The following is a 25,342-nucleotide window of genomic DNA, read 5'->3' as shown; positions in this document are numbered from 1 at the left end:
GTCTCCCGTTAAAGACGGTAGAAGCACCGCAGATAAAAACTTCTATCTGGAAAAGCTGCTGGAAAAGCTACATCTTTGCAAATGTGTAATTTCTAACTTTTTGTTTTTCTACACTTTTTTTTTTTCAGATTAAATATGTACTATTGTACTGGTTAGTTTTTGTCAAGTTGGCACAAACTAGGTTCACCTGGGAAGAGAGAGCCTAAACTCTGGAATTGTCTTCATCATATTGTCCTTTGGGCATGTCTGTGGGACAGCTTCTTAATTGCAAATTTAATCTGTGCCAGCCAGAGGCAGTAAGCGGAAAGGATCATTTTTCCATGAATACTGTTTTTAGTTTCTCCTTCAAGTTTCTGCCCCAATATTCCTCAATTAATAGATTGTGATCCAGGATTTATAAGATGAAATAAACTCTTTTCTTTCCAAGTTGGTTTTGGCTAGTGTTTTGTCACAATAATAGAAAACAAATTAGTGTAATTATTTACCTCAAATCAACCTTGTGATTAGGTTAAAAAAAAAATGGATAGTGCTATATTAGGTTTCAGACAATCTGGATTCAAAATGTTGCTCCATTATTTGACTGTGTGCAGATTAATTAGTTAAAATTCAAGACTTGAATTTATTATCTGAAAAGCAAGATTGATAACATTTATTCTAATAAAATCATCAAAATATAAGTCTTTTGTTTGAAATCTTTGTCACAAGTTATCTTAACTCAATGACATATTGTCTCTTCCACAGAAGGCTGGAAGGCTGTCCTAACCCTCATCCATTATTCTTTTCAGAGAAGTTTATTGATAACATGCTCTTACGAAGCTCTGGAAAATTAAATGTGGGCACCAAGAAGGAGGATGGAGAGAGTACAGCCCCCACCCCTCGGCCCAAGATCCTGCGTTGTAAATGCCACCACCACTGTCCGGAAGATTCAGTCAACAATATCTGCAGGTTGGTGATAGAAATGGTTCCAATGTTGTTTTCACACGTGATTACATACCATTTTAAACATACATTGTTTCCAAGAATATGACCTGGAGATGGTACTCTATATAGAGAAATAGCTAATCATATCTTACCCTGAACTGATGCTTGAGTCCTTTTTCCCTAGACACATAAACAGAACACAGGCTCCTTGTCAATGAACAAACACTATTATGTTCTTCAAAAACTTTTTCATATTCATGTAGCATAGATTCCATGTATATATGCTGATCTTGTCTTAACCACTCACCATACTGAGATTGTTAGTATTTTGCACTGGTAAGAGATTAATAAACTGTTTCTGGAAAGTAGTTCGCTGATGGAGTTTAGATGAATTCAATACATGTTAGTAGAGAAATTGTCACAGTAATAAAACTATGACGTTGGAAATAATGTGTTATAAAGACAAAAGAGTTCAGTTTTTAATAATGTAAAGCATTTTTCTTTGTAGACCTCTTTATACGGCTACATCCCTTTTGATAGTTAGGATATCTGTTTGTCACCTACAGTTGGGGAAGAGTACAAAGAACCAAACCTGCTTAACACTGGAGCAGAACAAGAAAGCGATGCAGAGTGTGCATTAGAGGGGTCCGAACTCCAGTGGGGAGAGAAACTACCAGTTTCAGAGTCCAGGAAGAATATCTGAGTAACTGTTTAGACTGCCATTGGCCAGGAAGGCACGTCAAGCTGAGTTAAATGTTTCTGTTGTTGAGGAGAGATTTTATAGCATTTATCGTGATGGAGAGTCTGATACAGATTATTCTACTAGTATCCCTAGTCCCAAAATGACAAATTTAAAATGTTCCCAAAAGGGAGATATGATTCCACCAGTGGAAATTTCCTCCCTGACTTCATGTAATGGGCCACAGGCAGAATGCAGGCACACTAAAAATATTGTGTACAGTTATGTTCCTGCTCTGTTTGTATATGACACATAAGACATAAATAAACTTCATGGCTGGGTGTAAGTTCCATCCCCAAGATATCACATTAAGAATCTACAAATATTTTAAAAATCTAAAAAGAATAACAAAATTGAGCAGTGGCCAGTGTTAGCTAGAGAAACACACTCCTTAAGAATTTGCAGGTGTACAAGTGAAGTGTTTGTTTTTCTCACTTCGACGTGCTGAGCGTTGCTGGCTTGTTGACTGTGGCTTGAGAGTGATTTTTTTGCACTTGGGCTTGCCATGCCCTTCTTTCTTTGGGGGACAGCAGCTGCACAAGACATTCTTTCTATTATGAGTATAAAAGCAACATCCTACAGCCTCTGTTGCCTCCAATGCTTCACCAGCCAGATGAACTGGTAGAGTGAAGAAGCTTGAAGTTGAAACAGGGCCAGGGTCAGTTGTGGAACACTGTCTGCTAGAGTAGGGCAGAACCTTGAGACATTGCATACTTAGATCAAGGAGAATATTCAAGGGGACAAACAGAAATATGTGTCATGGAAACTATTGTTAATGAGGAAGATATGTGAACAGCATTGGGTGCAAATAGAGGTTGAATGTGACAAGGACTGAAAGTAGAAATCAGAACCAATAACATTAATTAGAGTAATTCAAAGATATTTAAGGTAGGAGAGATGGCAACCAGATTGGGATGGGATTTTAATTATGTAGTGGTCAAATTTTTAATTTATTATAGTAAGGAAAACAGAGATAAAACCCATAATAATAACAATGGAATCCATCAAAAGAGCGTGAATATGCCACTCAGTATTGATGTGTTGACTTGTAGAAGTCAACAGGAAACTAGTATTTACTGAAATGATCATATGATTACCCTCACCTATCTAATTAATACAACATTCTTGTGAAGAATGCAGTAGTTCCTGTTTATACACAGGTAAGAATGTGAGGTTCTGAAAGGTTATGTTATCCAAAGTTACTATGATGATATGATTAAAAAAAAAAAATTGGCCAGAACTCCAAGTTGTAAATTCTTGATCAGCAGCCAACCCTGCTGGGTTCTCTGAGGACATTTCTCTTTTGTGCATGATGCTCATTTTGTGAGCGAGGAGCCGTCTAGTTGAATCTTCTCATGGATGGATCACAGGGACCACCTTTGTACCTAGTCCTGGGACAGTAGTTCTCAACCTATGGACCATGATTCCCAAAGATCATCAGAAAACACTGATATTTACATTACAATTTGTAACCATAATTATAGTTATGAAGTAGCAACAAAAAATGTTATGATTAGAATTATCACAACATGAGGAACAACGTTAAAGGGTTGCAACATTAGGAAGGTTGAGAGACACTGCTAAGACTTAGAAGAAGCACCTGACGTTTTCTCAGTTCTCCAAGGCCATTCTCTATTCCTTTCTTCTAAAGCAATACTTCTCAAACTCTTTCTGTTAATAGATACTCCTCCACACACACAAAGCTGAGCACGAGTACTTTCCTAAACTATCATCAGGATTAATTATTAAAGCCATTCATTTAAAAGCTTGCAAATTATTTGTCCTTTTTAATTTTGTATTAAGTTTTAGCAGACATGAATTTACTATATCAAATTGTTATACAAGTTTCAGGTTGTGCTGTAATATCTTTACAGACCAGCAGTGAGCAGTTTGCTGTTCTGACTCTTGTCCTAGGCAAAGCAGCTTGAAGGTCAAGGGTACACTTTCTTATGGACCAGATAATATATGATATAAGTTGGTTGCCTTTAGACTGTGCTACACAAAAATCGCTCAAGCTAAATGTCTCAAGTAGGTTTCTTATTCAGCATCACTTCCACCACCCTTTAGAAAATAATCCAGTAGTCGAACAACCAAGATTGTTTCATACTTAAAGCCATTGTGAAATCTCATTGGTTAAGTCAGAAAACAGGTGGAGGTTAGGGGTTTGTAAATTCTTCAGCACTCTGTTTTTGTTTGTTTGTTTGTTTGTTTGTTTTTTGTTTTAACTACCCAACAACAAGTTATAGTTATTGAGCCAGATGTGTGGTGAACACCTTTAATCCCAGCACTAGAAAAGTAAATGCAGAGGGTAGGCTGCAAGTTCAAGACCAGCCTGGCCTGTTGTGAGTACAGTGTTTACATTTGTAATCACAAGTGAAGGTAAGGCCATTGAGACTTCTCCCCTAAGGAGATGTCTGTCTTTTAAATAAGTTTCCAGGTATCATTGTAGCCCTTCCATTTCCTGACTTTGCTGAGTAGACTGTAGCCTTCTGAGCTGCAAAGCCTAAGTCAACCCTTCTTAGGTGGTTTTCCCCATGTCCTCTGCCATGTCACTTTCTCATTCTAGCAAATGCTGGCTCAGACTTGCTTGTTTACTTTCTCTATATGTGATTTTATCTGGCTTTACGAGTCCCTTACCTTCTTAGAGTCTTTGATAGCAATTTTTTTTTTTTTTTAATGTGTGTGCTTGTCTCATGACTATCCTCTGGTCTATCCATTTGTAATAGCTATCATTTGTTTATCTTTCAGGAATAATTTTAATGCTTCCTCATTTAAATTATTATTGGTTTCTGGTCAGAAATTCTCCTGCATGAGTAGTTATCAGGTATAGTAAGTTAACATGCTTGTTTGTATAAAGAATACGCAAATGATACTAGCTGTTTGAAAGAGGAATTAGGTCTCCAGCTGTGGTTGCCTTTCTTGTTCTTTAGAGGCTTCTCCTCCTCTACCTCTACCTCTCCTTCTCCTCTCCATCACTCTCTCCTCTTCTTCCTCCTCCTCCTTCTTTTTCTTCTTCTTCATCCTCTTTTTCTCTTCCTCTTTCTCCTCCACTTCCCCCCCTCCTCCTTCAATACAAGGTCTCATCATGGAACCCTTTTGGGTATGGAACTCTCATTGTAGATCAGGCTAGCCTTGAAATTACAGACCACACCTACTTCTGCCTCCCAGATGCTAGCTAACTGTATGTCCTGAAGCACAGGTATGAAAGAAAAAGCTAATGAGCCTGCTAAATGTCACTAGAGTCATTCAATTTTTCTAGTGTTGGCCAGCCAAACTAAACACCAAGGATCGCGAGATTATCTTTTCTAGTTGGAGATGTGGATTCTCAATAATTTTACTTAAGAAAACACTGACTCCTCCTCTATGACCTGTGATTTGGTCATTACTCTGATATTTTAAAGTCAGTGATGAAGGCTTTTATAAGAACTAAGTATTTTTGTGCATCTCATTCTCAGACCTGAGAATAAATGGGACCAATTTGGTAACTGGTTTAATTGAAGCTGAATAGTATTGGGCCTCTTTTGGATTATCCAGTTAAGAGAGAGAAAATTTCAATTCTCTCAGGCAGCACTATTAATATACAGATTGGTCATGTCAAGAAACAAGCGCGAGGAGCGCTTTTAGAGGACTATGAGAGATTATAAGGCTCTGCAAAGGGTGGTAAGAGTGAAAATCTATATGTAAAGATCTACAGATACTTAGTGAATGGGAAGTTGGGCCAGTATTTTTAAAAAAAGTTTGCTTCACAGAAAATAAGCTCATCCCCAAACCAATCAGTATGAATGGCAGCGAAGGATGCTGGCTAGAGAGAGACATTGTTCTCAAAGACAGAGTCAGAGGCAACTTTCATACTGGAACTTTGTCATCAATGCTGTTAACTTCATACCCCCTTCCCATAAAATGACCCGAAATAGAAAAGAACAGAGAAGTGCACAGTAATATTTTTGCATTTCCTTCTGCCTATGGAAATCCACTTATCTCACAGGCTAGGGAGGAAGATGATTAATACAACCCTTAGGAATCTGCAGCTTTGGAGACTGCCACCGTCTGCCCTTCCTTGCTCTTCCGCAGCCTGTTGGTGAAAACACTAGCTTATGGTTTCGATCCCTGCTATCTGAAGTTGTCTTCTCTTTAGAACCAGTCTGTATAGTCTATGCGCTCCTCCAATGGAGACTGCCTCTTCCTCACGCTGCCTCCCTTGGTCCCTGATGCTTGAGTGTGTTCCACATATGGTGTGGGGGGGGAATGGGGGGGGAGGGGAAGAACTGCCCTGGACAAAGCTGCTGTGTGTGAGCTATCGGCTCCATACCGATAACAACCTACAGAATCAAACAACAACTATAGAAACTGTGTGTACCATTAGATTACTTGGGCTGCGAAATCTGAAAACTTACCGTGCTCCCTTGAAAGGGAACCAAGTGTTTTCAAAGACCTGGTGTTCTCAGTCTGCTCTTTAAAATGGATTATGATTGAAACTTAAAACTCAAAGGAAATTCAAGGATTCAAGAATTTGGTACAACTTTGAAAATGAGCAGGGTTACTTATTGATCACTGGGAACTGTCAGTCCTTGAAGGCATGCAAGAGTGGTTTTCAGCCATAACCTCTAAGCTATCTTTCTAGTCCTAGTTTCCTCCCTTTGAATAAAGGTATTGTTGATGCCATTGTATATGACTTGTGAAACTGCTTTCTATACCTCAATAATAACTCACAATGGGACTGGGTCCCAGAAGGCTGTTGTAAATCCAATAGACTAGAAGTGAGAAGAATTAAAATCTTTGCAGTCTCTAGATGCATAGCAGCCTAACAGAGAATCACTAAGTCCCCCAAACTTTTGAAACAGGCAGACCCTCTCTTGCTAGTGTGACCTCACTAGGGACCATAAAAATTTTTCTAAAGCAGTCAGTTTCCTTCCTTCTTTCTGGGTGTTTCAAACTTTCCTTTGCTTTTATAATACTGAGCACATTAAAAAATAAAACATGAACCTGAAGAGCTATCAATGCAGGGATTATAATAAATATTACTACTTTGATCTCATGTCACCTTTAACTTGCCAAGTGTTTTGCATTTTTCTTGAGTAACTACTGGAACACTGAGAATCCATGACTGATTTTCTTAGTATGCACCCAATTCTCAGTCCATTTGCCATTGGCTCTTCCCTTCCTGTGACACAGAGGGACAACTCATTAATTGACAGTTCCATTCGTTGACTGCTTGTCACTGTCCACATTCATAACCATTACTGTAACCAAATGATGCAGCCAGTAGTCATCTATGTATTTCACTTCATAATATTGCTCCTCCTTTGACTTCCTCCATGGTTCTTCGTCTCATTGGCTCCTACACTATGAGAACGTTGACACAAACTTGGATACTCAGGCAGCAGAATAGTTTTTTTAAAAACTGATATCAAGGAGTAACTGCCCTTTCTGACGCTCAGCAGGCATCCTGATGGTGGGAGTAGTTGGGCAGCTTGGACTCCAAGGTGTTGGTGCTTACTACAGAGTTAAAGGATTTCAGTTAATGCCCCGCTTTCCGTCATGGTTCTGCTGGTTACCAGTTCACGTCCTTTGTTGGACAGGCACTCTAGTGTGAGGTTTATAAAATACATTTGCCGTGTCGTAGGTAATCAACAATGAAATCTTTCTCTCCTTCTCCTCTCTTAGTCTCTACATATTTTATTTCTTTCTAAATTTATGACAGTGGACAGTGATCCTTTTCTCCAGGATGTCTCTTTCTTTCTCTCTATCCCTAATATATGCCATCATGCATGCATGCATGCAGGTATACATACATACATACATACATACATATTATGTTTGTTTTATTTGTATTGGTATTTTGCCTGCACATGTGTATGTCGACCATACCCATTAGCAAACCCCGGAGAAGCAAGAAGGTGCTGGATGTTTGGAAATGAAGTTACAGAGAGATTTTAGCCATTGTGTGGGTGCTAGGAGTTGGAATCAGGTCTTCTGGAAGAGAAACTAGTTGCACGTAGTTTCTGCGCAGTATCTTCATCCCCCTTCTTCTTCGCATCTCTAGCTCTCAGATCTGCAAACAGGTTTTTATAGTTTTAAAACTTGATTTACTCTTCATTTCATTGTATTATAAGTTGCCAACAACTTGGCTCCCCTCTTCCCTTAGTTGTGCTTGTTTGCTTGGAAAGGGGGTTATGAATTACCCTAATGCCCATTTCTGCACACCATGATTTTGAGTAATACCTCAGATTTAATGCCTTATGTTGACTCCTCTACTGCCTAGGAATTCCAACTGAGAAACGCTTTACACCAATAGTCTGAGCGCAGAGGAAATCACACAAAGCATATTCACTCCGGTTGATTGTAGTGAAGGTCCGTCTTACATCCTGCCTTAGGTACTGTGTGTTTTACACTCCCGCTGAGGTTTCAGTCAGTTGAGTAAAAAAGCTCCAAAGAATTTGAGCTTGGACTGTTCAGAGGCAGTTTTTCTTCTACAGCATCATGCATCCATTTGATCAGAGTCAAACACGGATTTATCACTCCCTTTCCTAGCCAGTCATTATTATGTTCCAGCTCTACCCTTCGAGGTTTTATAAACTGAGACATGGTGGATCACTTGAGACCTAAAAACTAAGTAAACAGTTGTAAGGATGTTGATGGTAACTTGAGGGCTAATGCATAGCCGAATGCTGCTCCCACTAATGCAAGCAGACAGACCTACAAATCATGACTCATACTGCTCTCACAGCTTTGTTCCCACGACCTTTAGCACTCCATTGTCATGCGCCTTGGACTTTGCACATGCATATGGATGAGAAGAGGATGGAAGATGTGGACTCCATGCTCTCTTTCTGGGGACACGGATGGCAACTTATGACTTATTACTGGGAACCCACAGTATAAGTCCTGATTTATGAGGAGAATCTATTTCTTTGTACACAGCCCTGTATACACAAGTTATTCTTTTCAGTTTACTCCCAGGATAGCAGATAATGAGTGGGAGCAAATAAGAGGACTTCCAATTCAAGGCCCGATTCTATAACTGTTTCTTTCTCATATATATATATATATATATATTTCTCATATATATATTCATACTTTCTCACGAAATCAATTCACCATATATAAAACAGAAATGGTATTATCTTCAAATGATCGATAAGATTAAATGTCATGTAACAACTGAAAGTCATTTTTATTTAGGAAACATTAAAATTTACTTAAATCAAGACCTTCCTATGAATTCTATTCCTAACTATATCTATTCTGTTCTTATCTGTACTCAATAGTGTTTGCTGCCATGCTCAGTGTCTTGCTGTGCCATGCCAGCTTAAAGAGAGAGAGTGCTAAGAACCTTAGCCTGCATTGCCTCTGTTGTGATTGGTTAACCCCACTTCTGCCTATCTTCCACCACCCTACCTTAGATGCCTGTATTTCACTGCATCCAGTGAGAGCCATTCCCTGCACTCTCAGGAACAGGTTCCAGCTTTGCCTTGCTGCCCTCTCTTTCTTAGTGACTTTGTGATATTTGGGAAGCTACTAGAGTTCTCTGACTCCCAGTCTCCTCACATAAAGGGTGGGTATGGTATTACGTTCGTCAAGTTGTCTGTCTGGAAAGGTGATAGGGACAAGATAAGTTCACTGAGAATATAAATGCCTTTCAATGGTAAGTAGTGATCCATGGAGATTTCACTCCCCTCTTTCCTGAGTTTCTAAGTGAAGAGAAAATGACTTTAATGATCATTGCATCTACTTTCATAGATGCAGATGTTGGGAGGTCCTCAACAATTTGTAGGAAAAAAACAACAACAGCAACAAAAACAACAACAACAACAAAACCCTAACAGCATGACTTTTCCCTGTCTATGATGGAGCCAATGGAATTAATTTAACTTTATTTTTATGAGTCATGTGTTCTCTTCTCTCACTCTCTTCCTTGTCCTGTTTGCTCTTCAGCACAGATGGGTACTGCTTCACGATGATAGAAGAAGATGACTCTGGAACGCCTGTTGTCACCTCTGGATGTCTAGGACTGGAAGGGTCAGATTTTCAATGCCGTGTAAGGAAAATAACTTGAATTTACTTTGTAACTTACATTGACAAAATAAAGTAAGCCCTTTGTCATTGCTATCCCATGTTGAATAATTTGCAAAGTAATTGAAACTTCTCAATACTCAATTCTTTCTTCATTTTCAAACCATGTTCTCTAAAATTAGCTGTTGACATATTGCTTAGTTTCCAGCTAGACTATCTTTAAAATCCAGAGTATTTATTGGTTAAATTGAGACTTCATTATTTGCTTATTCAATGTACTCTGGTTGCTACAAGTACAATAATATTTTATTGAAATGGAAATGCTGTAATGTAATGGTACATTATAATTTGAAATAAGTTTTCTGGTAGAAACTAAGCTTTCAAGATTTTGAGCAAAATTATTAGAATATTAAATGTGTTCTTTAGTGACAATCTGTCTATATTTTAGATTGTCTGACATTGAAATATGGAGGATACCCACTAATAGCTGTTGGCATTTCATTTTAGGACACTCCCATTCCTCATCAAAGAAGATCAATTGAATGCTGCACAGAAAGGAACGAGTGTAATAAAGACCTCCACCCCACTCTGCCTCCCCTCAAGGACAGAGGTAAGAGGGGTGACGGGGGCTTTGCTTACTGAAAATGAGCACTGGACTCTTTTATTTTGCCAAACTCATTGGTGCCTTGACAATGTTTGCTTTTAATTGGTCTCATTACCCACTGCTGGGGTCGAGTGCTGACATCATGACAATCAACCAATGTGCAAAGATCATGGCTTGGTGGCTGTGGATAGCTGTTTTCATATCATCCTTGTTGGCATCTCCCCACCTCTCTCCAGATAGTTTCAGTTTGGACAGCTTACATGGAGCTGCTAGGAGTTAGAGAAAATAAATAGTGCTGCATACTAACTCTCTAATATCATTCAGAATTGGGTCTTAATTAAATCTACTCTGCCATAATATGCATTCGAAAAATAAAGACCTTATAAATGACTAAATGAAAGATTGTTTCATCTATTACATTTTATTTTATCTCCATAACAAACTGGTTTTATTAAATTAATAGCATATTTCTAAAATGGGTCATATGTTTAAAAGTTTTAATTTCAATGCTTACATACTTAGGTATATTTAAAATGATAACTATTGCATACTTAAAGACATTTTTGGCATGGATTTTGACAGCAGCCTCTAGAGTTCCTTTCCCTTCCTTGAGCTCATCACAAATTCATGATTTATAAGTGCTATAGATTCCTAATCCTTATGTGCATAATTTAAAATGAAACTTAAAGATTGACATTATTCCTTGAGAGTGTATTAACTGTAAAACTTAGTGGTGTTTAATATTTTTGACAATATTTCATAAATACATTCCCATTACAGTGTGAAACTTTTCAGTTTTATTCTAGAAATTCATATAAGAAGTTCACAGTTTTCCTTATTTCCTTTGCAAGCAACATCCTAAGTGTTAGAGATACAGAAATTGATGAGGAAAATATTGCTTGCAGAAATAGTACACTAAGATATAAGAATTACCATGGAAAAACTTAATTTACATTTGGTCATGGGTATCTCACTAGTGAGATAGATTACAAATTATATTAAGGATTATAAAACTTTTCTGTTTGCTGTAATAAAATACTCTGACAAAGAAAAGCAATTTTGAATAAAGGGTTTATTTTGATTGTAGTAGTTCCAGAGATACACACACACACACACACACACACACACAGAGAGAGAGAGAGAGAGAGAGAGAGAGAGAGAGAGAGAGAGAGAGAGAGAAAGACAGAGACAGAGACAGAGACACAGACAGACACAGACACAGACACAGACAGACAGAGACAAGCAGAGAGACAGAGAGAAGAAAATGGAGTCAGGCTATCAAAATTCAAAGTTCACCCCCCCCCCATGATGTGTTTCTTCCAGTAAAGCTTTACCTCATTAAGTCTGTTAACCTTCTAAAACACCACTGAGGGTGCAGCTCAAACCCATGAGCCTGTGAGGGCATTTCTCACTCAAATAGCACTAACACATCCCTGGCCCCCATGGGCTTATGGCCATCTCATGATACAAAATACATTTAATCCAACTTCAAATGTTTACATATTCTTTAACAGTTCCAGTACTGTTCAAAAATACAAAGTCTCTTCTAAAACCCAAGGCTGTCTTTTCACTGTTACCTGATATTAGAAACAAACAACTGCATAAACCCAAATTAATATGCTTTCAATATCCACAGCATAGAGTATGCATACCCATTCAAAAATGAAGGAATGGGGCCATAGTAAAGAAAATTTTGACCAAAGCAAACAGAAAACACAACAGTTCAAAAGCCACCAGATTTCTCTTTACCTTAGATGACTCTTCACTCTAGCTTTGCATTATACAGCACATCTCTCTTTCTTGGGCTGGTTTTATTACCCTATACAACCTTCCTCGGCAGGTGTCCCACTGTTCTGGCATCTCCTATAGCTTGGGGGTCTCCATTGAAACAGACGTCATTTTTATACCCTTATTTAATGGACTTTGGATCACTTTCACAGGATTTTCACTCTGCTATGGTACTTAGCCTTAGATCTCTGGATCATGGTGGGAGGTTCCATGACCTCCTCAATATTATATCTTTCTTACAACCAAAAGTACTATGGTGTGGACAAGGAGTTTTGCTACCAGCTATGGGCGAAGCCTAGTGTCCTTGGGCTATGTTTATAAGCAAGTTTTATATGCTGTATCCACTGAAAAGTGTCCCTAAATATTTGCTTTCTTGGAGTAGAAAACCCCTTGGGCTGTCTCCTTTCACAAATTGGAACTTTTTAAAGTGGTGGTATGTGGTTTTCAGGGTACCTTTCCTGGTATTCAATGTGGCCCAAGTGGGTTCTTGTCAATGGTTGGTTGTAATCTTGTAATTATACTTTTCAGCACATGACTTTTCTGGAATCTCAAGCTTCCTAGTACTCCTTTTCTTCCCCTAACTGCACATTTTAAAATTCCTTTTGCATAAGAGTCATCAAGAATAACCATGCCACAGACTCCACATCACACTGCCTAAAATGTCTTGTCCTATAGAAATTAGTCCATTCTTTTAAATTCAGCCTCAAATAAATTTTCACCCCTTATGTAGAATGTAAAATTCTTTGCCAAAATTTCACATGAATGGCCATTAGCCCAGTTGCCATTTGAGACACATTGAAGAGATGTGTATCCAGTGTCTCAGGTTACTCAACACTCCTGTCTTCCTAACATACACAAGAATGACCCACTAAGCTCTGCCCACAGCACATTCCAGCCTGAAGTGCAAACTCTTCCATATCCTTCCAGAAAACATCACGGTCAGGTTCACTACAGAACCAAACCTACTTTTCTGTAGACAATTTCTGTATGAGTTACTTTTCTGTGCTATGGTAGAATATCCTGACAAATGGCATCTTTGGGGAGAAATAGTTTATTTTAACTTCCAGTGTGCATACAGTCCATCATGGTGTAGAAGGCATGGCAGTCAGAGTGGGAGGTTGGCCAGTCACGAGGATATCACGGAGCTAGTTCTGTATGAAATGGCAAGTTAGCACGGTAGCCACAGAGAAGTGACACTTAAACAAGAATCAAGGATGAGCAGGTATTTACTAAATGGGTGAGATAAAATGTTAAAGTTAAAATGACTAACACAAGCCAGGTATTATACTAAGTATTACATTAACTAAACCATCTGAATCTTATAACCCCTTGAAGTATTGGGGATAGATATTCCCATCTAAAGATAAAAAACTGTAGTATGAAGGCTGTGACAGAATTAAGTTTTCTTATGAAACAGTAGGTGATTCTTATTTGTCTCTCAGAGGGATCGCCACTTGCCTGCAGAGTTCCCTGTTGTTCCTACTCCCTGTGAAGTTTGAGGGGGCAGCATAGGTAGAAAACTTGTATCCTGAAAGGGCTCCAGGTGCTGTTCTCCTCATCATGGGTGTCTGGAAGCGTTTCTTTCCAGGGATATTCATGTTAATATTCCCAAGTGCAGGTAATGACAGAGTAACATAAGACCAATATGAAGAATCAAAACAGGTTGATTGATAAGAATCAACTCTTCATGAGCCAAGACAAGCAGGCAGCATGTTTGAGTGCAAGAGAGGGTTATTGGGGGGAAAAAGGAAAAGAGTGAATAATTCTAGCCTTAAGTACAGCGCTGGATGGTAAATAAAACCTCCCTGAGGTCCTTGAGGTTTTGTTCCTGTCATAAGTCAGAATGTAATGAGTAATAAAAGCATGGTCAGCAGTTCACAGTCTGAGCTCTGTGTCTACATGAGAAGGGAAAGAGGAAGAGTTTTTGCAGAATTTTTGCATAGATGTGAAAAAGAATTCTGGGCTCATGTACTGAAAATTCATTGTGATCCTGAGGTTAGATTTAATCTTAGTAGAGAAACATTCTTTGTGGATTCCTAAGCATGTAGAGTTGTCCTTAAAATATGAAATAATAGTATAAACTGTGTTTTCTGCAAAGGTTCCATTCTTTAGATGTATATGTAGGGCACAGAAGATAGAAGCTTAATAAAGTAACACAGGAAGACAGTTTTAGACTTTTAATTTTAGGAACATATAGATGTTTTTAACATTTATCCAGCAATGTTTTCCAAACAATGTATGTACTATTTGTCACTCCTTATTGCAATGACTTTTTAGATGCTACTTCAGTAGTTGAAGCTTCTTTTCCCTGGACCACTTACAACAGTTCTGAACAGCATAATTAAAACTAAAAACTACTAATTTCTGATGGTTTTCATTTAGTCTTTTAATATGAAGCCTACTTTTATTCATATCTGAATGCAGTGCGTGTTAAATACATATTTTAGACTGCTTAATATTTTATACCAGTGACCATTATCAGATTTGTCAAGAGAAAGTGTAAAGGTCTGTGAGAGTTTGCAGTAATTAATCCAAGCATTCTACACAACACTGTAAAGTAAGTTTACTTTCAACTAACCTGTTAGTGTGCCAGTTCTTACAATTACATAACTGTTTGTGAAATAGTATCCTTGTTCATATTATTTGTAATAAGAACTCTGAATTACTTAAAACTGGATAGCGTAGCAACATTGTCTTACAACCTCAAATGATCTAAATTAATACAGGCACATAAAATTTTAAAAAATGTGAATGCAAGTGTGCATGTACGAGTACGCATAAGTGTGTATGTATGCATATGTATGTATGCATATGAGGATTGTTATGTGTACGGGGTGATCAGAGAACAAGAGTACTATATCACACATGATGAAATATAAATGACAATTGTGGCTAAAGGACATATTGGAATGCTTTATTCAAGTTTTTTGGCTAAAGGACATATTGGAATGCTTTATTCAAGTGTTTTGTCAAAATATTTAAAACAATCACTGATAATGAATTAGAAACTGTTTCAGTCTTTTTAAGGTGTAGTATCCATGAGAAGATTTGTAATGTCTGTCCTCTGATGTAATAGTTTTACATCTAAGAATGTCAAATAGACAGTTATCATCAAAGACGTGTATGTTAATTACATAATTGTATATATTATAGAAATTCTACATATAGCACACACTCTTAAATATATCACAACAGAAGGTTGATTTCTAATTAGGATGTTTCTATGCAAAATACCATATCATCTTTGAAAATAACTTGTTGTGGGAAATGTTCACAATATATAAACAAAAATATCTGCCAACATAATGGCCAATATTGTCATCTCAACCTTTGGGAGGCTAAAGTGGAATGATTTGAAGTTTAAAACAGACTTGGTTACATAGTAATACTTTCCCTATAAAAGAGAGAAAAAAGAACCGAATTACAGGATGATATAGTATCCTTTGTGAAATTCATTTTTGTTTAATGATGTGATACTATAATGCCATATGTGTAGCTTTTGTCAGTAAATTCCTAAGAATGTAATGATTTCATCTAGTTTCGTCCTTTTAAGGTTTTCTTTCATGGAACATATCCTACTCTTTATTGAGTAAATGAAAATCTCCTGCCAAAACTTGAATTTGTCTTTTCTATGTAGGGGTACAGCTGGGAGAATGTCTTCTCGTGCTGTCTGAAGTCCTACCTTACAGTCCCCCCTTTCACAACTAAGTAGCATCCATCACTTTCCCCAGGAGCATGCTGTACCTGTAATAGGCTGGCTAACCCTGTCACCGTGAGACTGTTTAACTAGCCCTCAGCTACTGTGCCCCCCCACCCCCCAAAAAAAACATCGCCTGGGATGATTTGTTCTAAAAATGAAGATATTGAAGATATTTTTGAATAAATATTTCTGGGTTTGGTCTCTTAAAACATTTTAATTCACTTGAAACTTTTCTCAAGCTTGCTTTAAGCAAATCTCATTTTTGTCAAGAACTTGAGTTCATACAAAAGTGTACTGTATACTCATATCTATCTCTTTATAGGATTTGAGGGATCCTTATGCTTTGCATCTATCAGAAAGCAACTTTGGATGTAATGAATACAGAGTTGTTTTTTGTTTCAGACGCCAGGTGAGAAGAGCCTGCAGACGAAGCCCCTGACTCTGGGGTACACAGCAGCTCCAGCTCTCATGTTAGGCTCAGGGACCCGTCTACTTCCCTTGTATTCTTTCTATGGGTTTATTCTGTGTCAGGTCAACTCCTTCCATAGAGGAGACTTATGCTGTTGAACTAAACATCTAGCTGACTGGATTCATCCATGTCTGACGGTATCATCAACAGCCAAGCATGCCGTTTTGAGTACATATGTGCTTTTTTTACAACACATCATAGTTTTCCCCTATTTTGCACCCCCCTTTTTGATACATTTTTATTAAACTTTCGGAAAAAGAGTTTGTCCCTTTTAAGTAAAAATATAAGTTGTTTGGTGGCTTTCTTTTTCAGATTTTGTTGATGGACCCATACACCACAAGGCCTTGCTTATATCTGTGACTGTCTGCAGTTTACTCTTGGTCTTCATTATTTTATTCTGTTACTTCAGGTAAGTATTAGATGCGTACATGGAGTTTCACACTCTTGGTGAGATTCCTATAGGAATATTTTTTACTGTTCTTGCCTGTAAGCTTTTTGCCCCTAGATATTTTTTTAAGATTTATTTATTATATGTAAGTTCACTGTAGTTGTCCTTAGACACCCCAGAAGAGGGCGTCAGATCTCATTACGGATAGTTGTGAGCCACCATGTGGTTGCTGGGATTTGAACTCAGGACCTTAGGAAGAGAAGTCAGTGCTCTTACCTGCTGAGCCATCTCACCAGCCCTTGCCCCTAGATCTTAGGTTGATTTGAAAATGTCTGTTGCTATTGATAGAGATTCACCCAACAAAGCTATAAATAGATGCCTGTCTCATTTCTGTTTCAGACATTACTCACTTAAAATTTTAATCTCTAAGGAAACACAGATAATTGGAAAATTTAGTGACTACTTATGACTTAGGTTTGATGCTAATTAAATTAGAAAAAAAAAAGCATATGGGAGTCAGAGTGCTTTCAGTAATTCCTTATTTCCTGACTACAAATTTCTCTAGTATTATAACTTTTATAGAGTAAACATTAAAATACACTGAGTTTAGTTATACTTAAGTTTTTAGTCAAGAACTTATTTTCTACTTTGTGAAATTTAAAGGTTTAAGTGTCCACACTATTTGAGCATCCAAATTTTCAACTATAACATTCTATAGTACATCAATTAGCTAATTAAGATAAGTTATAGAAGACATTACATGTTAAATATTACCATGTTTTAAGGTTTTATTTTTATGTCATGGTCATTGTATTGTCTCATATACCATTTTATGTAAAAGAGTTCCCTGACATACTTTTTCTTTAAAAAAGATTGATTTATTTATCTATTTTGTGCATCAGTGTTTTGCCTGTATATGTGTCTATGTAAGAGTATTGGATACCCTGGAATTGAATTTACAGACAATTTTGAACTGCTATGTTTGTGCTGAGAATTGAACAAGTGTTATCTGGAAAGGCAGCCAGTGCTCTTAACTGCTGAGCCATCTCTCCAGGCTCCCTGACAAACTTTAATAAATGAAAAAAAAAAAAAAAAGCCCTCACATAGGGAACTTAGAGGAAATGTTTCTAGGGAACGGATATTGGAGCTATTTGGAAATGCTAACAGAGCATAGTCTGCTTACATATAACATTTAAAACACAGAGAAAAAAATTATACATGACTGAGTGAGAAACATCCCAAAGATAGCAAATAGCATTTCATCTTGTGTTTATTGCTAAATTCCATGGTTAATATTTGTCTGCGATGTTTTACATCTGTCATTGCATTTAAGTTTTTGAAATCATCTCCCTCATCTATGCTTAGGTATAAAAGACAAGAAGCCCGACCTCGGTACAGCATTGGGCTGGAGCAAGATGAGACATACATTCCTCCTGGAGAGTCCCTGAGAGACTTGATAGAGCAATCTCAGAGCTCGGGAAGTGGATCAGGCCTCCCTCTGCTGGTAGGAGAAGAATATAGCAAGGATCCCAAGGAAAGGTGTTCTCAGACAGTGTCAGTTTCCCTTTACTTAAATAAGGCAGTAGACAAGAAGGCTCAGTGACTGTCCAGTGTCGGATCTTAGATGTGGAGCTTCCTGATAACATGACATGTTGAGGGTGAGATTATTGTTTCTTTTTAACGTGTCTGTTTACCAGCCAGACCCTCAGACATCCTGATCAAAAGTGGATTAAGAAAAACAATATTCATGGGCCCTCTGCCCTCTGCTTTTGCTGAGGATTGATTACATTTCTGTGCTTTGACCTGGCTTTTGAAGGCAGAAGCATTACCACCTGCAAAGAAAGAAAACTGCATATCAGCTGTAGGGTGAGATTGCAGGCTGAGTCTGTCTTTTCCATCCAGAAGAGGCGACATTTCTAATAGCCAGCACTTCCAACTGTGACAAGAACACGTTCCTTATCAAGACATTTGCTTGGCCAAGAAACGTATTTGATTCATTTATAGACCACAAAGTAAGGTTGTTCGAATTAAGGATACAACAAATTTCAATGAAAACTAATTTCCTCAATGAGCTTTATTATTTTAACAAGAAAGGCAGGGAGAAAATATATATGTGGGGGTAGGGGGTACGCACAGGTGCCATGACTTGCAGGAACTGGTTCTTCACCATGTGGTGATGGAGGATTGAACTCAGGCTTGGTGACAAGTGCTTTCAGTTTTGGAGCATCTCACTAGCACCTTAGAAGGTCATGAAATTGACTCTTAGATCTCAGGCTCTGGTTCTGACTTGCATGTCTTGTTTCATCTGACAATCTTGTATTTACCTTTGTAGTTAACAGCTTTAAGATCAAACAGAAAACAATCTGTGCTCATGCAGCCATTTCAATCATTATGAACAGAATGATAGAACGTAGTACTTTAAAAATTGCCCAGGTTCTGATGATCAAATAGATTTTTTATATTTACTTTAATCTGTTAGTAGCAATTATATTTATTGTCATTTGTATCTCTGTAGCATTATATTTTATTTGTAAAGAAAAGTACGAATAGCAAAATCCACTTGGTACTAATGATTTAGCTGCTCCTGCTCTTGGGATGCTGACTGGTTCGACCTTAGTATCTCCTAACTCATCTCACTGAGCTGCAGTTACCTTCCAACAGTCTTTGGCTATGGCTTTTCATCTTCGCAGGGGAATAGTTAGTCTAACATTTCCCACTGTCTGTAGATTTTCTTTCTAGGCTTCATGTAGATGTCGTTTAAACTTCACCTGACTCCCATCCTTTGTTCCTGCTCCCATGCCTCTGGCCTGAGCCCTGCATAATGTCTGAGCAGCTAATTATTCTCAAAATAAAACATGGTCCCTGTTTTTACGAATGTAACCACTGTGTGGAACATTTCTCTAGTTTAGAGCTCAAGGTCTCCTTCACATAGGGTGTAGGGTGAGATTTCGGGCAGTTACCTCAGCTTAGAGTCTGGGTATCCTCCGTCATAACATTGTGTTTATTGCTAATGCTGCAGCTTCAGTGATGTGCTTATAGGATGGAGTATACTCCACTGCCTATCCTTCTAAGAGTCCCTCTATTCTATTAAACAGGATACTCGGTTGTTGCTATAAAAAGTTATACTTTGAGATTTTTTTTTTTTTTACCATCTGCAGGGATCCTTTCTGTTTCTATATTCTATACCCTAGCCCACCACCAATGTTTGGCTTTTCTCTGGATCTGCTTTTAATCACTGCGGCAAACTACTAGAGAAACTCAAATTCAAGGAGAAATTCTTAATTTTTATTTCATTTAATTTCCTGTTTTGATCATGTTCCCCCCCTGTCCACAACTCCTCTCAGATCTTCCCCACCTTCCTACTAACCATACTTCCTAGGCATAGGCGCTACCCTGAGGTGTGGTTCACATACCCAGTGATAGTCATTAGACAAAGATCAGTTTTCCCTTTGCCAGTAGGTATCAGTTGCAAATAATTTCTTGGTTAGGGGTGGGATTCTGTGTCAACTTCTTCCTATCAGTGCTGAGATTTTTGTCTGGCTTGAACTTGTGCAGGCCCTGCCATAGTTTATGAGTTTATAAGTGTATTAGTCCCATTGTGTCTTGAAGATACTGTCTCTTTGGCCCTTGCAATCAAACCACAGACAATCAAACCCTCTAAGCTTGTAAGCCCAAACAGAAAAAGTCTGTGATATTTAATTACTATAACTGTGACTCTGAAAAGATAATTATTTCATGTGCGTACACACATGTACAGACACAAATATACACAAATACTTGGCTTAATTAGGGTGAATAAATATATATGGGAAAGATTTCACTAGACTTCCTCCAAGAGCATTAACATTGGGCTGGCAAGATGGCACAGTAGTTAGAAGTACTTCTGCTCAGGACTAATATTCTGAGTTCTATCCCCAGATCGGAGGCAGGAGAGGACTCACTCACTCCTGAGAGGAATCTTAAAACCACCATATAAACATCATAGCTCACATGCATTGTGAGACATGCGTTGTTTTCTAATCAACTCCCCTTTCTTTGGGGTTGTGGTTGTACACTGAGGTGAAAGAGCACAGCAGAGCAAAACTATTCACCTCCTGAAAAGAATGAGAAGCAAGAAATTGAGAGTCCCATACTCCCCTTTGGGGGCACACTCCCTGTGGCCTACAGAGCTCCGATAGACTCCATCTCTTAACTCTTCGCATTTGAAACAAGCTGGAGATCAAACTTTGAACACATAGACCTTTGTGGGAAAACTTAAGATAGAAATTATTGCAACTGCTATAAAATTTCTCCACACACTCAACTTTTTAAAGAAATTATGAATGTACTTGAGATTGAAAACATGTATGCAGAAAGAGCAGAAACATTGGTAATGTCAGAAGTTGAAATCATTATTTCAATTTCACACATATGTTCAGATTCTTTGGCCATATAATCTCAGAATCTAAGTAAAATTTCGTTTCTCAGTCTAATTTAATGGCAGAATATCTTGGAGGTCTGCTGCTTCTGTCCCATGAAGCACTGCCATTGCTGTCAGGACATTCATTAGGGAAGACATCTTATTTCTAGAAAAGTAACAGAGTCATTTTCTGGATTCAGAGATTCACAGAGCAGTGCTTGTAGCATCCATAAGCTGGATACACTATTGCTTTAATAACAGAGGTATTTTCCTTCTGAGTATCAGGGTTAACTGCTTGATGTCTAGTCCTCTCAATGCTCCTGTCTTCTTGTAAGAGGAATGGACATAGAGCTGACCTCGACCTCGTAGGAAACACCTTACTCTGAGAGGGGGAAGCTGCTTTATGCATTGACTTGTTTGATTGTTTCCACCTCACTTTCTGCTTCCTGGACCACTAGTAGTTCTCTCAGTTTTGACATCTTAGTTTTAGGGAAAGTACTGCTTCCCTTCTGTTGTTTGTGGCATTAGCAGTTCCAAGAAGAAACCCAGACATCTTAAGTTGATATTATCACTCATCCTGGAACCACAGAACAATCCTATTAAGAGATCTACAGAATAATGCTCATATCCTAATTCTTAGAATCCATCACGGAGTCCAGCAGGAGGGATTTAGGCTGCTGGCCCTTGGACTAGGAAATGGAGTGGTTATGTGGGTTGCTTTATCTCAATTGAATGTCCTAGGAATTACAAAAACAGGAAGTAAAGCTTTTGATGTATAACTATGAAGAGGACTTTGTATTTGTTACAGTAAGATTTTGTTAGCATCATGTACTAGTTTGTGTAATTGAGGCAGATTATATCCTATTAGATTAGGATGGCCTTCAACTCACAATCTACATACTTACTTCCCTGGTGGGCCTCCCGAGTTGGATGTACCAAGTTCTTTCTATCTTCTTTCTGGATTCTATGACGAGGCTGCAGAAGTTAGTCCTTTCAGCCAGGGAACCATTGATCCAGTACAGAGAGTCTATACCCCATGCAGACTGTCACTTACATTTCGTGCCACTTAACTCAAAGGTTTCCCTCTGTTTTTATGAACTCTTTGTAATTTTTCAGATATTTTATAAATTATTAAATCAACTTTCTCTCCAGCTTGTTAACTCTCTTGTCCCACTTCTACCATTTAAACTGTTGTTTTCTGTCTCTATTTTGTATTCTTTACTGTGACAAGTATCTTGTTCTCTTCAAGTACACAGTTTTCTATCTCACCATGCTTGCTTAGTCTTCATTTAGTTTCTGTTTCTTAAATACAATCCCTGTAGTTATTTGGCATTCTACTATTATAGGATTCTAAAAATGCCTCTAATAATCTACAGGGATTCAAGGCAGTGGTATTTTCTTTTTATTTTTGTTTCGAATGAGCTCTCCTTTCCCTCTATCCCCTTGTTTTATTGTCTTTCTCTGCTCATCTTCACTTTAGCAGTTTGCTATTGTTTTGTTTGCTTGGTTTTGTTTTTTTGGGGTTTTTTGTTGTTTGTTGTTGTTTTCTGCTTTTGGTTTTTGGGTTTTTTAATTTTTGGTTTTTGGTTTTTAGAGATAGGATTTCTCTGTATAACAGCCCTGGCTGTTCTAGAGCTCACATTGTAGATCAAGCTGGCCTGAAACTCACAGAGATCGCCCTGCCAATGCCTCCACAGTGCTGGGATTAAAGGTGTGTGCCACCATGCCTGGTCACTTTAGGAGGGAGGTTTTGTAAATTTCCTTGTGGGTCCAATAATTGTTGTCTTATTTAACAGATCCAAGATTTGTCATGTGGGGGGCGGGGGCAAGATTTCCTTCAGAATACTTGATAAATCATTATATCAGTGGAACACTTTGGTCTATCAAGTAGGAGTTACCGTGAAACCAGTTTTTTTCTATGAAAGTTGCAATAGGCAGAATAGAACATCTAATATTTGGAAGCAGTATTTGATGACTTAAAATAGACAATCATCCATCTGAAATACATTTGAAAGAGAACAGTAATAATTAATAAATACAAATAACTTGTGTGTATAAGGAATAACATTGACTACATATTTTTACATGCAGTCTCTCTCTCTCTCTCTCTCTCTCTCTCTCTCTCTCTCTCTCTCTCTCTCTCTCTCNCACACACACACACACACACACACACACACACACACACACACTTTGCCCTCAGTGCCCAGAGGAAAGCTTAAACAGCTGTGTAGTTCTGTGAATATACTAATGAAGTGTTTGGGTCTTACCAGGTCCAAAGGACAATAGCTAAGCAAATTCAGATGGTGAAGCAGATTGGAAAAGGCCGCTATGGCGAAGTGTGGATGGGAAAGTGGCGTGGAGAAAAGGTAGCTGTGAAAGTGTTCTTCACCACGGAGGAAGCCAGCTGGTTCCGAGAGACTGAGATATATCAGACGGTCCTGATGAGGCATGAGAATATCCTGGGTGAGTCACAGTCTATGCTGTGCATGTGGGCTTTCCTCACATTCTTCTGCCTTTCTCTTCACATCTGCATATGAACTCATCTGTCTAGACCTGTTACAAATGTTAGCTTTCATTTTGGCCTGAGCCCCAGAGCTCATAAGCCTCTGAAGGGGACCTCACAGGAGGCATGACTAAGGTACTTCTGTGGATGGGTCGGGGGCTGGAAATGTTATACTCTCCAATGCTATTTTTTTCTTCTTCTTCAGAAACAGGAAGTACAAATGAAATACTAGAATTTCTCAAGGTTTCTTAGGGATTTGAAGGAGCATATTTGGATTTAAATGTTGTGAAAAGCTATAGACATTTTTTTTGCAGAGTTTATTTGTAGCAAGAGTTTATGCTGAGAGTCAATTTCCCTTTCCTTCCCTCAGGCTAGATGTGATCTGCCTGAGTGGACTCAGCCAGTGACCATCAAGTCTTCCATTCAACATACTATGCTTGCAACTGTGATTCCATAAGGGATTTCTGTACCACTCATCAAGGAGTGACTTCAGATCGAAATTCTTTTTTTTTTTTTTTTTTTTTTTTGCTCTCTCCAATTTTTATCTCCTCTGCATGGTATTAGTACTTTAACACTATCAAGGGCATATTCAGAAAACTGGGCAAGATGCTAAATCAAAGGCATTTGAAAAAGAAGAATGAATATGTCAGCATATGAAAGATACCTCATTCTTTCTGTCTAGGAAACACTAATCCTTTTTTCTCTCTTTTTGCTTTTCAGGGTTCATTGCTGCAGATATCAAAGGAACTGGGTCCTGGACTCAGTTGTACCTCATCACAGACTATCATGAAAACGGTTCTCTCTATGACTATCTGAAATCCACCACCTTAGATGCAAAGTCAATGCTGAAGCTGGCCTACTCCTCTGTCAGCGGCCTATGCCATTTACACACGGAGATCTTTAGCACTCAAGGCAAGCCAGCAATCGCCCATCGAGACTTGAAAAGTAAAAACATCCTGGTGAAGAAAAATGGAACTTGCTGCATAGCAGACCTGGGTTTGGCTGTCAAGTTCATTAGGTTAGTAAATGAGTCAACAGACACACGTTCTGAGGTTATTTTTGAGTGTTCTAGCTACTTCCCACAGCTCTGTCCTATGATAATTCAGTGGTTGATGAACATCATAGATTTCAACTTTATTGGAGAGAAACATGTCACGATATTCTTGGTGAAGACCATGTGTTTGGGTCAGTCCCTTTGTTTCTGTTCTCATCAGTGACCTGGCTTATCAATTATTTTATACAGAAACACAGCCGTATAGAAAAGAGGCAGTTAATGTCCGTGCTGGGTGATTTTGTGTCAAGTTAACACAAGCTACAGTCACTTTGGAAGAAGCAACCTCAATTGAGAAAATGTTTCAACAGGATTGGTTTGTGGACCAATTCTTTTATTTTTCCTTTTTCTTGATTGATTGATGTGGAAGGGTCTAGCTCACTGTGGGTGGTGTCACCCCTGGTCTTGGGTACTATAAGAAATCAGGCTGAGTGAGCCATGGTGAACAAGGCAGTAAGCAGCATCCCTCTATGGCTTCTACATCATTTATTGCTTCCAGGTTCCTACCTTGTCTTCCTGCCTTGCCTTTTGTGATTAGTCTTACAAGATATAAGGTGGAATAAGCCCTTTCCTCCCAGAGTTGCTTTGGGTCAGTGATTTTTTTTATAACAGATACAGAGATCCATGCAAAGACAATGCCCTGAGAAACTACATCAGAATGCTGCATGACATTTGTGAGCATGGGGAGGATTCAAGAAAAACCAGCAGCTGAATGGTGGAAAAGATGGTGTTTTGGGTGTGGTACCAGAGGGATTACTTCATAAACG

At 38.3% G+C, this 25,342-nt stretch overlaps 1 protein-coding gene across 8 annotated transcripts in view; it reads left to right on the top strand.

Moving 5' to 3' along the window:
* Window positions 1-25,342, top strand: part of Bmpr1b (bone morphogenetic protein receptor type 1B) — a 325,936-nt gene that overhangs the window by 282,196 nt on the left and 18,398 nt on the right. For 5 of the 8 annotated variants that reach the window (XM_029537808.1, XM_029537810.1, XM_029537809.1 and 2 more), the window contains 7 exons: window positions 786-945; window positions 9,596-9,698; window positions 10,181-10,283; window positions 16,547-16,643; window positions 17,988-18,126; window positions 23,292-23,484; window positions 24,245-24,542. In XM_029537808.1, the coding sequence (XP_029393668.1) occupies window positions 786-945; window positions 9,596-9,698; window positions 10,181-10,283; window positions 16,547-16,643; window positions 17,988-18,126; window positions 23,292-23,484; window positions 24,245-24,542 (1,093 nt within the window). The remainder of the gene's footprint in view (window positions 1-785; window positions 946-9,595; window positions 9,699-10,180; window positions 10,284-16,546; window positions 16,644-17,987; window positions 18,127-23,291; window positions 23,485-24,244; window positions 24,543-25,342) is intronic. The other 3 variants (XM_029537811.1, XM_029537812.1, XM_029537813.1) reach the window with 1 other exon arrangement.

This window comes from Mus pahari, chromosome 4 (genome assembly GCF_900095145.1).
Source record: "Mus pahari chromosome 4, PAHARI_EIJ_v1.1, whole genome shotgun sequence".
NCBI classification, from domain to species: domain Eukaryota; kingdom Metazoa; phylum Chordata; class Mammalia; order Rodentia; family Muridae; genus Mus; species Mus pahari.
This window is presented reverse-complemented; position numbering and strand designations above follow the sequence as displayed.